At 43.6% G+C, this 15,310-nt stretch overlaps 1 protein-coding gene across 3 annotated transcripts in view; it reads right to left on the reverse strand.

The window, feature by feature from the left end:
* Nucleotides 1–15,310, reverse strand: part of PTDSS1 (phosphatidylserine synthase 1) — a 78,224-nt gene that overhangs the window by 60,719 nt on the left and 2,195 nt on the right. For 2 of the 3 annotated variants that reach the window (XM_021089073.1, XM_021089074.1), the window contains exon 2: nt 2,810–2,901. The exons of the other annotated variant lie outside the window; for it this stretch is intronic. In XM_021089073.1, the coding sequence (XP_020944732.1) occupies nt 2,810–2,901 (92 nt within the window). The remainder of the gene's footprint in view (nt 1–2,809; nt 2,902–15,310) is intronic. 3 annotated transcript variants of the gene reach the window in all.

Consider the following 15,310-nt stretch of genomic DNA (forward strand, 5'->3'; position numbering starts at 1 on the left):
CATTAATCACTGAGCCATGATGGGAACTCCCATACATTGAAATTCTAATTTCCAAGGGTTAGACTGTTGGACCTCCCAGAACCTACAGGGCCAAAACATAGAGCTACTTGGCTGTGACTATGTTATCCTTTAAGATGTGGGAAGAAGGGGAGTTCCCGTCATGGCTCAGTGGTTAACGAATCCGACTAGGAACCATGAGGTTGCAGGTTCCATCCCTGGCCTTGCTCAGTGGGTTAAGGATCTGGCGTTGCCGTGAGCTATGGTGTAGGTTGCAGACACAGCTTGGATCCTGAGTTGCTATGGCTCTGGTGTAGGCCGGTGGCTACAGCTCCGATTAGACCCCTAGCCTGGGAACCTCCATATGCCTAAGCAGTGGCCCAAGAAATGGCAAAAAGACAAAAAAAAAAAAAAAAGGGATGTGGGAAGAAGGACTCCGAGGTGACTCAGAGATCATCCAGGCTGTCGCTTCCACCCCAGGGCCATCGGGGGAGGGGAGGAGAATGGCCCCTGCTTTGGTTTCAAAGGACCCAACACCCAGCAGAGCCAGGGAGGAAGAGTCTGCTGGAGCCATGGGGGTGTGACCTGCATTCAGCAGAGCTGTGGAGTCAGACCACAGCCCCAGTGGGTCTGGAAGGCAGAGCATCAAGCCAAACAGGGTTATTCTTGAGCCTTGAGATCTCATAGAGTTTGCCTGGGACTTGTCACCCCTTCCTTCTTTCCTGTTTCTCTCTCCTGGGATGAGAATGTCTCACCCAGCATTGTATTCAGTTAAGCACAGAACTTGCTTGGTTTCACTGGTTCACAGCTAGAGAGGAATCCTTGCCACAGCTATTTAAGCCACCCAGTCTATGGTATTCTACCACAGCAGCTGCACTAAGACAGAGGTTTTTCATATCTTGAGAAGTTTTCACTATAAATAAAAAAGAAATAAAAATAAAATTTAATCTAAAAGCTTGAGTGGTTGGAGAGCTAAACTCAGCTGCCAAATAATTTGGCTATCAAGAACAAGCCATTCCCTGAAGGATTCAGAGTCACAGTTTTACTGGCCAGATTATCATGCTACCCCATAACCCCACAAGAATACAGAACAAAATCCCACTGCCAGAATTTTGGAAAGCCTGAAGGGCTTGCCGTGTGTGATATAGTGATTTATACATTAAGAGGTAAGTATTTCGTCTTTGGCCCTGTCTCCTTTTTTGGACAGAAGTCCCAAAATCTTTGGAATTTCCTAAGTAATGAGAGTGGTAAGTGTCTTCTGTTACGTTAATGAGGTGACTTTTGGAAAGCAGCTCAGGATGGGGGCTGGTGGCCATGGAGTCAACTATGTTATTAGAAGGCAGGAACCCTCAAAATCCCACATCCCTGAACTTTGGGGAGGGGTAGGAGCTGGAGGTCAAATCAATTGCCAATGGCCAAAGAGTTAATCAATCAAATCTATGTAACGAAGCCTCCATAGAAACCAAAAAGGTGGGGTTTAGAAAGCTGCTGGGTTGGTGGAGACTTGGGGAGAGTGGCCCTGGGAACAGGGCATGAAGGCACCTCACCCCTTCCCACATATTTTACCCTGCCTATCTCTATCTAGCTGTCGATTTTTCTTTTCCTTTTTTCTTTTTCTTTTCTTTGGCTGCAGCTGTTGGCCTACGCCACAGCAATGCTGGATCCTTAACCCACTGAGCCAGGCCAAGGATCGAACCTGTGTCCTCATGGATACTAATCAGGTTCGTTACTGCTGAGCCATGACAGGAACTCCAAAGAAGCACATGTTAAAGAATCATATTTAAAACCTGAGTTGGGCCCCTGGAGCACAGCTCATAAAAAAAGACTGAAACAGTCACAAAACATTCTAAGTGCAAAAGAAACAGGATACAAAAAAGTGAGCATTTAGGAATCACTTGCAGAGAATAATGAGACACTATTCCAGGGAGGGGAATAAGAAAAAAATAAAGCAACCTATAAAGAACAATTCAGAGAAAAGGGATGAATCTTAAGTACGGCAGAACACCAAACTGGTTTCTATTGCTTTTTTTTTCCTGCCAAGTTACATCAATGACAACACTGGATCTGCTAGGCCACCAGGAAATCCCACCAAATTAACTTCTTTTTTTTTTCCAGCCACCCCTGAGACCTATGGAAGTTCGAGGGCCAGTGATTGAGAATCCTGAGAATCTGAGCTGCAGCTGCAACCTATGCCACAGCTGCAGCAATGCCCGATCCTTAACCCTGTGCCACAGAGGGCACTCCCCATCAAATTAATTTCTTAAACCAAGGCTTTTGCCTCACTCTATGATCATGATCAGGGAAAAATTCATGGTAATAACTGCACTTTTTTCCTTACCTGATCAAGAAAACTCACATTCCAGCAAAGTTTATGGTGATAAGAAGATCACTTAGGACAACATATTACTTAAATGCTCATTAGAGCACTGACTGCCCTTAGCAAAAAGGAGTAACTGAACCGGAATTGAGTATTTTAGGACTTGGCCGATCATAACCAAAATAGCAACAACAGTTGACATCCACTGAGAGCTTACGGTTTGTCAGTCACTGGTCAGAGCATTTTGCATGTATTCATTTAGTTCACCCTTACAACAGCACTTCTCTCTGATTCACAGAGAGACAGAGGGGCAGAGCTGGGAAGTGGCAGAATGGGCGGTCTGCCCCCAGAGCCTGTGCCCCTGAGCACCGTGCAACACTCAGAGTCTTTTTTAATTCCACCCTCTAGTTTCACCTGCCAGATGACATGCATGTCAAAAATACCCACAAGGGCACAACGCACATGAGAAATATGATAAAGCATGACATCACTTACCATTGGGGAAAGCTAGGACACTGATGATAAGAAAGAAGAAAATTACAGAGAGGATACCCCTCCAGATGTTGTCTTCTGGGACAGAGTCATCCCTGAAAACAGAAAAGGAACACTGAGTATTCATTTTCGAATCTAAACAGTCAGCCTAGAAGGAATAAGAGTTCCATGTTCTAAAAACTGGGGGATGGGAGCTCCCGTTGTGGTGAAGCGGAAATGAATCTGACTAGGAACCACGAGGTTGTGGGTTTGATCCCCAGCCTTGCTCAGTGGGTTAAGGATCTGGTGTTGCCATGAGCTATGGTGTAGGTTGCAGACACGGCTCAGATCTTGCGTTGCTGTGGCTGTGGTGTAGGCTGGCAGCTATAGCTCAGATTCGACCCCTAACCTCGGAACCTCCATAGGCCACGAGTGCAGCCCTAAAAAGCAAAAATGAACAACACCCCCCTCCCAAAAAAAAACCTGGGGAGGGCTAATTTGATTTGGCTGAGCTAAGTTTTGATACACACTATTGACTATGTGCCATCGTTTCCTAAAATAATGCAATCTCAAAGTAAAGTCCAGTTCCTATAAGAAAGGGGATTGGTAGCCTTATACACCAACACATATTCTACTTCCACAAAGTATTTAAGAGTCACCATTCTTTAAAAATAAATAAATAAATAACTACATACATACATACATACATACCCAGGATGTCAAAAGGTAGGGTTAATTTTGGAGATATGCCTTTTGGTTTCAAAAGATAACTAAAGATGACTTTCATTATACAGACTGTGGCAAAGAAACTGTTGGAAAATCAGAAAGGAAAGATAAGGCTTTAAGGAAGAAGGGCATAATTCAAGGAGATTACATAGTCAATATAGTACATATGGGCAGCTGGCTACCTAAGGGATGAATGAAAGCAGGGCAAAACAGCGTAATCAGAAAGCACCAGTAAATAATGGTAAAAGTGAAGAGGAAACAATATACAAGACTGAAACTCAGAGCAGAAGCAAAAAAAAAAAAAAAATCAATAAGAAAGGAGACACGCTTTCTTCCTTCCCTGCCTAGTCTTTTATTTCTACTTTTTATTTTTTGCTTTTAAGGGCCACACCTGTGGCACATGGAGGTTCCTAGGCTAGGAGTTGAATCGGAGCTGCAGCTGCCACCCTACACCACAGCCACAGCAACTCGGGATCAGAGCCGTGTCTGCAACCTACACCATGGCTCATGGTAATGCCAGATCTTTAACCCACTGAGTGAGGTGGGGGATCCAACCCACATCCTCATGGATACTGCTCGGGTTCGTTACCTCTGAGCCACAAGGGAACTCCTGCCTGGTCGCTCTTAATGTATTACTTTTTTTAACTCCTCCTTAACCCCAGTAACCAAAAGGATTCCATTTTTTGGTCTATATGTTATCTGTCCTCCCTGTGGAAAGTAAATTCCTGAAGCCAGGGAGTTACTCAGGGCCTCGTACACAATAGGCGCCTGATAGATATTTCTGGACTGACTACTGATTACAGAAGAAAATTTATTGTTTTAAAACCAAGTCAAATTTCCCAAACAGACATTTTCTTAACATTGCTAGTGAGAAATTTAGGCTTTGACAATTTATATTTAAAGGAGTCTAGATTTGGGGCTCAGAGAAGCAAGCAAAAGTATGAAAATAGAAATATAAGACAGTTGGGAGCTCCCATCGTGGCTCAGCAGAAACAAATCTGACCAGTATCCATGAAGACGCAGGTCTGATCCCTGGCCTTGCTCAGTGGGTTAAGGATCCGGCGTTACCGTGAGCTGTGCTGTAGGTAGGCCAGCAGTTACAGCTCCAACTGGGAACATCCATATGCTGCAGGTGTGGCCCTAAATAGACAAAAAAGGAAAAAAGCAAGATAAAAAGAAAGAAAGTAAGAAATATAAGACAGTTAAGATCTTTTAAATTATTCAGAAGTTTGGGAGAGGGAAGTTCAGTATTGCAGTTAAAAAAGATGCAGGTGACTAGAAAGAGAATGTGAGACAAAACAGAATGGAAGGAGATAGTTTAGCAATATTGAGACTAGTCACAATACATTTAAAAATGAGAAAAGAAGTTAGATTGATCTGGAGAAGGACTGTACTATAAGAGTTTTCAAAAGACAGATACTAAATTTAGATTAAATATTAGTAAAAGAAACAGGTCCCCAAAATCTTAAATGAAAACCAAGTTTGCTTAAGAGAAAAAAAATCTAGAGCATCAGAAAACATGTATGAAGAGGTATGGAATGAAACAATAATGAATTACCCAGTTAAGGACTGGGTTCCGGGATGGTGGTTAAAAAGCAGAAGTTAATTGGAGTTCCCACTGTGGCGCAGAGGAAACAAATCCGACTAGGAACCATGAGGTTGTGGGTTTGATCCCTGGCCTCGCTCAGTGGGTTAAGGATCTGGCATTGCCGGGAGCTGTGGTGTAGGTCACAGATGCGGCTCGGATCTCCAGTTGCTGTGGCATAGGCTGTCAGCAACAGCTCCGATTAGACCCCTAGCCCGAGAACCTCCATATTCTGTGGGTGTGGCCCTAAAAAAAAAAAAAAAGCAGAAGTTAACTTAGATATCAATTTCTGTTTAGGATGCTAAGTTTCTGCATCCGATGAGATGAGTTCTAAACTTAGGGCAGGATTGAACATAAGGCTTGCAATAAGAGATCATACGGCTCTTAGACATTTCTAAGATCATCATATGGCACTCAAATAAATAGCACTAAACTAATTCTGGTGAAATAGTGCTAGACTGTTAACGCCAAAGATCTGATTACAAAACCAAACTACACAATCAGAAAGACTTTCTCTTGCAGCAAAGTGCAATCTTACTTTAACAGACATCCTACCAATGAAACCGCCCAGCGGTTCGGAAGGCAACTTATCAGTCCAACCATTAGTGGGGCACCTGCCATGCCCTTGGACTTATGCAAGGAAGACTCATAAGCAATTTTCAGACACACCAGCTTTTGCTGAAGAACGGCTACCCATGTGGGGTGGGGATGCAATGACCTCGTTCAGACCCACACCACCTAATGATGACAGGAATAACAACAGCTCCTGTTTATCAAATGCCTACTGTGTGCCAGGCACTGAACAGGCAGCTAGTAAACATTATCTCTAATTGTCATAACCCATTTGCAAAACGGGGTATTATCAACCCCATCTTAACAGATGAGGTGACAAAGGTTCAGACGGGTTGAGTAAATTGCCCAAGATAGTGTAGGTAAGAAGTTGCAGAGCCAGCACTGAAAACCAGGCTTGCCGGACGCTGAAGATGACAATCTTTCCTCTCTGCCAAACTGCTCCATAAAATCTCTCTGTCATCTTAAATCAATCTGACTCATGTTAGATGCGCAGGTATGGCATGAGAGAGTTTGACAGGCACGCAACTTGTGAGTTACAAAATAAAAACAAAGCTAATACAAATAACTGTTGCCTAGGAAAAGAAGATGGGAGTCCTATAACTCATACTTTATAGCAAAATATATTCTTGGAGTTCCCCCTGTGGCACAGTGGGTTAAGAACCCAAATACAGTGGCTCGAGTGGCGGTGGAAGGGCAGGTTCAATGCCCAGCCCAGCATAGTCAGTTAAAGGATCCAGTGTTGTGGAGGCTCAGATCCAATCCCTGGCCCAGGAACTTCCATATGCCACAAGTGTGGCCATCAAAAAAAATAGTAATAAAAAATTTTTTAAAATATGCACACACACACACACACACACACACACGCACACACACACACACTCCAGGTGATTCAAAGAATTAAAAGTAAAAACAAAATTCTAGAAGAAATGATGGAAGAATAAAACAAAGAACAAAAACTTCAATGTTCCTGTTGTGGTGCAGTAGAAATGAATGTGACTAGGAACCATGAGGTTTTAGGTTCGATCCCTGGCCTCGCACAGTGGGTTAAGGATCTGGTGTTGCCACGAGCTGTGGTGTAGGTCGAAGACGTGGCTCAGATCTGGCATTGCTGTGGCTTTGGCATAGGTTGGCAGCTGTAGCTCTGTTTGGACCCCTAGCCTGGGAACCTCCATATGCTTTAAGTGTGCCCCCCTAAAAAAAAACCTCAAACACAACCACCTCAGAGTGGGGAAGACCATTCTAAGGTATGACACAAAACCTGAAGTCATAAAGGAAAAAGTGGATAAATCTGCATGCCAAATAAGTCAGTAACAAAATCAAAGGAAAAGCGATAAACTTGGAAAAAAATGTTTGCAACTTATACGAAGGCAAAGGGTTAATTCCCCTAATTTCAACCCCCCCCCAAATCAATTAAAAGAAAGAACAACAAATAGACAAAGAAAAACAAACTGAAAAATGGGCAAAGGATTTGAAGAGACAGTTCATAGAGTAGAAAAATCCAGTTGCTCTCAGGTGAGTGAAGAAGAGACGCTCAACCTTGTTCATGGTGAGAGATGGACAAATTAAAACAACACAGAGAGGCATTCCCTTCATTGCTCAGAGGTTAACGTACCCAACTAGTATCCATGAGGATGTGGGTTTGATCCCTGGACTCGCTCAGTGGGTTAAGGATCCAGCATTGCCGTGAACTATGGTGTAGGTTGCAGACTCAACTCAGATCCTGCTTTGCTGTGCCTGTGGCATAGGGTGGCAGCTGTAGCTCTGATTTGACCCATAGCCTAGGAACTTCCATATGGGGCAAATGTGGCCCTAAAAAACAAAATAAAAAAAACAAAAACACAGAGAGACCATTTTTTTCATCTACCTTATGGACAAAAGTAACAATTTAAAGACTGAGCTGGTGGGGATATGCAGAAATAAGCAGGTGCTGTTGGTAGTAGTATAAATTAACATCACCTTTCTGGAGGGTAATCTGGCAACATATTAATTTATAAATGCATATACCCTGGGACTCGGGAATTCCATACATGGGAATTTATCTCACCAACATACTGTCATGTTTGCAAAAGTGACATAGGTACAACGTATCCTTCCTTTGTAGACAGCAAAACTTGGAAACAACTAAATGTCTGCCCAAATGGGAATTAATGAAGTCAGTAATGGCTCTGCCTCGTGATGAGTATTAGGCAGCCATAAAAAAGAATAAAGAAGCATTTTGCTCATCAGCTGATACAGAATAATTTAAGTAGTCATGAAGTAAACCAAGCAAGTTGCAGAAGAGCGAGTACAGAAAGCCACTTGTGCAAAATCTGGGAGCATGTGTATGTATACATAACTGGTAACTTGTGCTCACAGCTGCATTGTGCGTCTCCAAAAATCCACCCAACGAATGGTGACAGTGGTTTTCTCCAGAGAGAATCAAAGAGTGGGGGGGGGGGACTTTTCACCATATACCCTTTGGGGTACCTTGGATTTTAAGCAATGTAGACATGTCACTTTCCAAAAAAGTTAATGATACATCAACATTCAATGTATAAGAACTTGAGAGCGTGATAATGAAATTGCAAATTTTATAAATGTTGAGCAATGTTATAAATAAGTAAACATATAAATAAATTTTATAAATAAAATTAAATTATTATCTTAGTATAACTTTTTCTTTCTTTTTTTTTTTTTTAGGGCTGCACCCACAGCATATGGAAGCTTTCAGGCTGGGGTCACATCAGAGCTATGGCTGCTGGTCTATGCTACAGCCACAGCAACACAGGATCCAAGCCGCATCTGTGATCTACACCACAGCTCATGGCAACACCGGATCCTTAACCCACTGAGTGAGGCCAGGGATGGAACCCACATCCTCATAGATACTAGCCAGATTCATTTCCACTGTGCCATAAGGGGAACTCCCTATCTTAGTATAACTTTGGGCTGGGAGAAAAGTTTTTAATTTGCTGGAACAATCTCTGATTAACCTAACAAACTCCCCCAAAACAAACACCTCGATTGTTCACACATGACTGGCCCCTGTTCAGGGATTATTACTGCTCCTCAGGCTTTGCCAGGGAGCAACGTGGTTCCCACTTCCCAAGGAAGATCCTAACCTTCGGTCAGAGCTGCCAGGCCCCCATCTCTCTCTCTCTTTCTCTCTCTTTTTTTTTTTTTTTTTTTTTTTTTTTGCTTTTTAGGGCTGCACTTGCATCACACGAAAGTTCCTGGGCTAGGGGCTGAATCAGAGCCACAGCTGCCAGTCTACACCACAGCCACAGCAACACAGGATCCAAGCCACATCTTTGACCTACACCACAGCTCATGGCCACGCCAGATCCTTAACCTACTGAGCGAGGCCAGGGATCGAACCCGCAACCTCATGGTTCCTAGTCAGATTCATTTCCGCTGCGCCACAACAGGAACTCCGCCAGACGCCTCCCCGGCCCCATCTTGACTTTCCCTAGCCTCAGCGTTCTTGCTCAACTAAGACATTTTGCTGTATAGAAACAGAAAAATAAATCGATACAAGAACGTCAAGCTTCCCAGCGCAATGCTGTGACAACGCCCTGACCTCTCTCCTAGGGCTGTTGAGACACCTAACAACAAGCCTCCGGGTCTCTAGATGCTCCTAAGACTTTTCCCAGCTCGCATTCTGTTTAACTGCTCCACCGTTCTGTGTGGGGGTATAATCTTTACTTGAAGGATGAGGAAAATAAAGCTCTTGCTTTATCTGGCCCAGCTGCACACAAATAGAGGCAGAGAACAAGCAGGTGCCAGGGCTTCTGGAATCTGGCTCTAGGTCAAGATTGCTACACTGACTGGTATGATACAGACACACGAGCTTAGAGAGGCAAAGTCCTTTTCCCTGTGCTGCTAAATTTAGGAGGAGCTCCAGAAGCGGGCTGGCTAGGATAGCCCTGACCATATAAAGTGAAAATACCACATGGACAGATTACAGTAAGACTGTAATTTAAGGTTCCGTCTTATTCGCCTGTGGTACCTCTGGTGTCCAGCAATTCACCTGGCACAGAGCAGACCTTCTCCATGTGGAGGTGCCAGACAGAGCAAGTGGCTAGGGGAATCACAGCCTGAGCCCGCAGGTCCACTGACAGTGACTTTCCTGTCCCCATGCTGAGGGACCAATCAAATACTCAAAGACTTCAACTCCTGTCATCCCTGTTTCAGTACATGTCACTATCCAGAGAGAATCCTAAAATCAGGACAAGTGGATGGAAAACCCTGAGGTTTTTAACTTTGCACTCAGAAAAAGTGCTGGAGTTCCCATCGTGGTGCAGCAGAAACTAATCTGACTAGGAACCATGAAGTTGCAGGTTCGATCCCTGACCTCGATCAGCGGGTTTAGGATCCAGCGTTGTCGTGAGCTGTGTGTACGTTGCAGACGCAGCCATGTTTCTGAGGCTGTGGCATAGGCTGGCAGCTCCAGCTCCGATTAGACCCCCTAGCCTGGGAACCTCCATCTGCCACGGGTGTGGCCCTAAAAAAAGAAAAAAAAAGAAAAAGTGCTGAACCCAGATTCTTTTTTTGCTTTTGAGGACCACACCCAAGGCATATGGAAGTTCCCAGGTTAGGGGTCAAATCAGAGCTACAGCTTCCAGCCTGCACCACAGGCAACAGCTAATCGGGATCCGAGCCACATCTGTGACCTACACCACAGCTCATGGCAACACCGGATCCTTAACCCACAGAGCCGAGGCCAGGGATGGAACCCACATCTACATGGGTGCTATTCAGATTCATTTCCACAGCGCCACAAGGGGAACTCCTGAACTCAGATTCCCTTTTTTTTGGGGGGGGGGGTCTTTTTTGTCTTTTTAGGGCCGAGCCTGTGGCATACGGAGGTTCCCAGGCCAGGGGTCGAATCAAAGCTATAGTCACCGGCCTACGCCACAGCTACAGGAATGCCAGATCTGCGTCTACGACCTCCACCACAACTCAAAGCAATGCCGGATCCTTAATCCACTGTGTGAGGCCAGGGATCGAATCTGCGTCCTCATGGATTCTAGTCCGATTCATTTTCACTGAGCCACGACTGGAACTCCTGAGCTCAGACTCTTAACCTCGAACAGCAGGCTACAGACAATGGGTAAGGAAGGAGATGGGGTCGGGGGTAGGGGGACGAGACAAACTCCATTCTTTCACCTACAATCTTTAGACCAGACTGTCTGTCCCCAGGAGGCCAGGCAGGGTAAGAACTCTTTATCCCGACTCCTAAGGCTGTTAACTTGACTCCTCCCCTCCCCCGACCCCCCCATCCCTGCTTCAGCCACCTCATCTTCTCCTTTCCATCTCTTTCGCAGGAATCTTTGAAACCGAGACACACAGGTAGGGTCATATTTATGAGGCTAGTCGTATCGATCCTCCCTCCCCATGGAAACCTCAGTCCCAGGTTACAAGATGGACTGATGTTGACTAGCTTTGGAATTATTTTTGAGAACGACACTCGTTTCATTTTAGAGAAAGTCATGATCCTTTTTAAGAATCAGAGCTCAGCTATCCACTAAAAGAGTGATTTTATTAAAACATTTTCTTATTGTTTTTTTTAATATTTGACTCATCTAACACTTCCTGGGTGTGTATTCTGTAATGATGTGACCTGGAGAAACTGACACAGAAACAGATACAACAGGAGAGCTACAATAATCAAAGCTGTTTGGAAGTATATAAACATTTCTTCCTCTGTGCTTCCTAGAACAATTAAGAAAGGTGTCTTGGGGGAGTTCCCGTGGTAGCTCAGTAGGTTATGAACCCGACAAGTATCCAAGAGGATGTGGGGTCGATCTCTGCCTTCCCTCCGGTGGTTTAAGGATCCGTCATTGCAGTGAGCGGTGGTGTAGGTTACAGATGCAGCTTGGAATCCTGAGTTGCTGTGGCTGTGGTGCAGGCTGGCAGGTGGAGCTCTGACTCGAGATCATGAGCTTGACATTGAAAGGTCATGAAGAAAGCAGCGTAGAGGATGGGCTGGAAGGAGACGGAGTCAAGGCCTGGGAGAGCCCCAAAGAGCTGGGGGTTTGCTGATCTAAAGCCTGGTCGTGCGCAGAGGAGCGCAGCACTAGGAGCTAGTAAGGACCAACTGGAACTGGTGAAGAGGAACTAGGAGAACTCTAGGATGGCAGAAAGCTGGGCTGGAACTAAATTAAGTGGGATGCCAGGATCTAGGGCCCAGGACACAGTCCTAGCTGCCTGGATGAGTCCTGGCTTCTGGATTTGCCGAAACTAAAAAAAATCTGTTAACTTCCCTACAGAAATCGGGGGCTAAAGGGATTCTATCAGAAGATAAACGGTATTGCATTTGCTAATACAATTATATCTAAAACGCTGAGCACTAGGCAGCAGTTGCTTACATGAGGTAAGCATCCTCTAAATCAAATAAATATGCAACTCACCCAGGTGCTTATTTATTACAGAAGACCCCAAAGAAATATAAGACACCTTTTCCCCTTCAATAACTGTATACTCTAGGGAGTTCCCGTCGTGGCGCAGAGGAAACAAATCCGACTAGGAACCATGAGATTGCGGGTTCGATCCCTGGCCTCGCTCAGTGGATTGAGGATCTGGCGTTGCGGTGAGCTGTGGTGTAGGCTGCAGATGCGGCTCAGATCTGGTGTTGCTGCGGCTCTGGCGTAGGCCGGCAGCAACAGCTTCAATTAGACCCCTAGCCTGGGAACCTCCATATGCCGCGAGTGTGGCTCTAAAAAGACAATAAATAAATATATATATACTCTAGTTAAGAACATAAAATGTCAGAAATAAGGATAAGAAAGGGTATAAAAAGACGCTCATTTAAATCCAATAAGAAATACGATTCAAAAGAAGTGAGGAAGAGAACTGTTACAACTGCTGTTTTCTGGACCTCTTTAAAGGGCATCCCCTAACACAGGGCATGCACTCTGGTCACCCCCTGGGTTGATGTGACCCCAGAACACAGCTGCTATGGAAGGTCACTTAACATTGCTGGTGTCACGGACTTAGGACAGCCAGGCCTTCTGTTATTGGGAGAGAAAGAACACGATGTACATAAAGGAAATAGGTTCGAGACAACTGAATTAGCAGTATCAGGAGACGTGTCCTAATGGGAATAGATATGGTCTAAAGGGAAAGACTGGGGAAGGCTGGCAGGGATCCAGGAGAAAAGAGACACAGAAGGTAGAACTCCGGTTCCGAGATTGGATGAAGAGCTGGAGCTCCAAAGCCACGAAAGGAAATGAAGTGAAAACCACTATCACAAATAAATAAAACTCAATAAACCAAAACTCGGTCCATTTGTCCTCAGTTCCAAGTCCTGAAGAAACCTAGGTAAGTGGATGGTCCCTGGAGGGCAGGAAGTGGCAGGAAGGCAATCTCTGCTGGGTTAAGAGATGATTTTTTTGATAAACAAATGTCACTGAACTGACTTTGATTCCTCTGTTTCACTGCCAGGTGCCTCTTGAGGAGAGAATGGGCTTCTCCGAATATGAGTTAGTATAGGGAGTTCCCTTTGTGGTGCAGTGGAAATGAATCCAACTTGTGTCCATGAGGACGCGGGTTCAATCCCTGGCCTCGCTCAGTGGGTTAAGGATCCGGCATTGCCATGAGCTGTGGTATAGGTCACAGACGTGGCTCAGATCTGGCATTGCTGTGGTTGTGGTATAGGCCGGCAGGTGCAGCTCTGATTTGACCTCTAGTCTGGGAAAGTCCATATGCTGCAGGTACGGCTTTAAACAAAAAGCAAAAAAAAAAAAAAAAAAAGAAAAAAGAAAAAAAATTTCAAATGAGTTAGTATATATTGGTGTTTTTTCAAATCTAAAGCCTGAGTTTTTGAAACTAAGGCCATTCAACACTTCCAAGTTTACCAACCTAGAAAACAAGAGTAAATAGGAGGCAGTCTGAGCTTAACACAAAGGCTCTCTCCTTACCCCACTTTGGCTGAACAAGCTTGTAAGACATATGCCAAAGCATTTAATTTCTCAAAATACTTACCCTAAAATGTGGCAAAACGAGAGCTTTTCCCCATCTTAGGGGGAATGATTCAATACCATCTGGCTTTATTGTGAATGAGACTGATAGAGACTGGAGATGTCAACGCTATGATTTAACAGCGAGTTGGCCTAGTTGCTATTTAACAAAAGAACTACTTGACAAATTCAAACTTGTCTCAGACTTCTGTGCGAGGCACTTAATCCTTCCCAATCCTAAATTCTTGCTGGGTCTCTGCAGCATGTCACATGACCCAGGTGCAGTTTCACACACACTGGTAATATGACACCCCAAAAGTATTCTATCATCTTCTCTCTTCAACTATCGGTCTTAGGAAAACAAACTTTAAGACGTATCTTTAAAGTTTTACTGAAAGAACTGCACTGAACGGCCATCCAACTAAAATCCTGTTATACAATAAGGTAGTGTAGAGATAACCAGTGCAAAAGAGCACAGAATGAATAATTTTCATCGAAGAAGTCATTAGTTCCCATCTTTATGGAAGGAGACAAAGCTATCACTGTAACGTCTCAGTTTAAAGGGTCACAAATCAATACAAAAAATGAGCAAGATACAGCAAGTACGAATTGTACTAATGGTGCTCATGATTTTACATAAGATGAAACTTGTTATTAAGCAGTTCTTTAATATGTGATTTGTCTCTTTATGAAATTAGTGGAAGAAATAAAATGATCATCATTTTTGGAAAAGGCCATAGTCTGAGGTTCAGATTATGCCGTTTCCATTACTTTTGACAGCTGTTAAAATTCATATTCATTTCTTATACTTTCACTGCTGTAATTTTTGACTGCTTTGGCAGAATATGCTGTGAAGGGGAAATTCCAGAAGAATGCGACTTTCTGTATTACAAAAGAGGAAGAGAAACCTATGTTAAAAGGGCCTAGAATAATACTAAAGACAAAAAGTTGACACAAACTGCTCACTCTTGCTTCTCATTATTTAAAATAAAATACTATAATTACTTTTCTAATTTCCAAAGAAACTCCCGCACTAATTCCATCCTTGCCAACCCACAGGAGATAAAGTGAAACTGAAGTTAAAATGAAACGGGCATGTATGTTATCCAAGCAAATCTATGTCCATTTCCCCAAGGTCTTTATCCTTTTTTCTCAATTATAGAGCATAAGACATCCTCACTCAATGACAAATATAATTTAGAAGGCATTAGCAAACAATGAAATGATGTAATGATGATAATAGCTAATGTTTACCGAGCACTTACTATCTGTCATGCACAGAGCTAAATATAGATTATTTTTAAAAAGTGAACTGAACCCTTATGATGGACAATCCTAGGAGGTATTACCAGATATTTTTATTTTAGGTACAGATAAGGAAACAGAGGCTTAGCAAAATTAAGTAGCCACACAGCTATTAGGTATTAAAACCAGATCACATGATGAAGGATTTGAAGATAATCATAACTAGAGACAAGAGTGATTTCTCACCAAAGCTAGAAATACGTGCTTGGTTGGATACTGTGGGAAGGTCTGGTCTCATGCCACTGCAGAGCATAAGCAGAAGATTTTACAATATTAGTACTGGATCTGTTAATCATTAAGGGTAATTGTTACATATGTTTTATGGCCTTAGGGAGACTCATGCAAATAGATAAACACTTACAAAATACCGTGAACCAAATGGATTATGGAGGTAAG

The sequence above is a fragment of the Sus scrofa genome, chromosome 4, assembly GCF_000003025.6.
Source record: "Sus scrofa isolate TJ Tabasco breed Duroc chromosome 4, Sscrofa11.1, whole genome shotgun sequence".
Taxonomy (NCBI): domain Eukaryota; kingdom Metazoa; phylum Chordata; class Mammalia; order Artiodactyla; family Suidae; genus Sus; species Sus scrofa.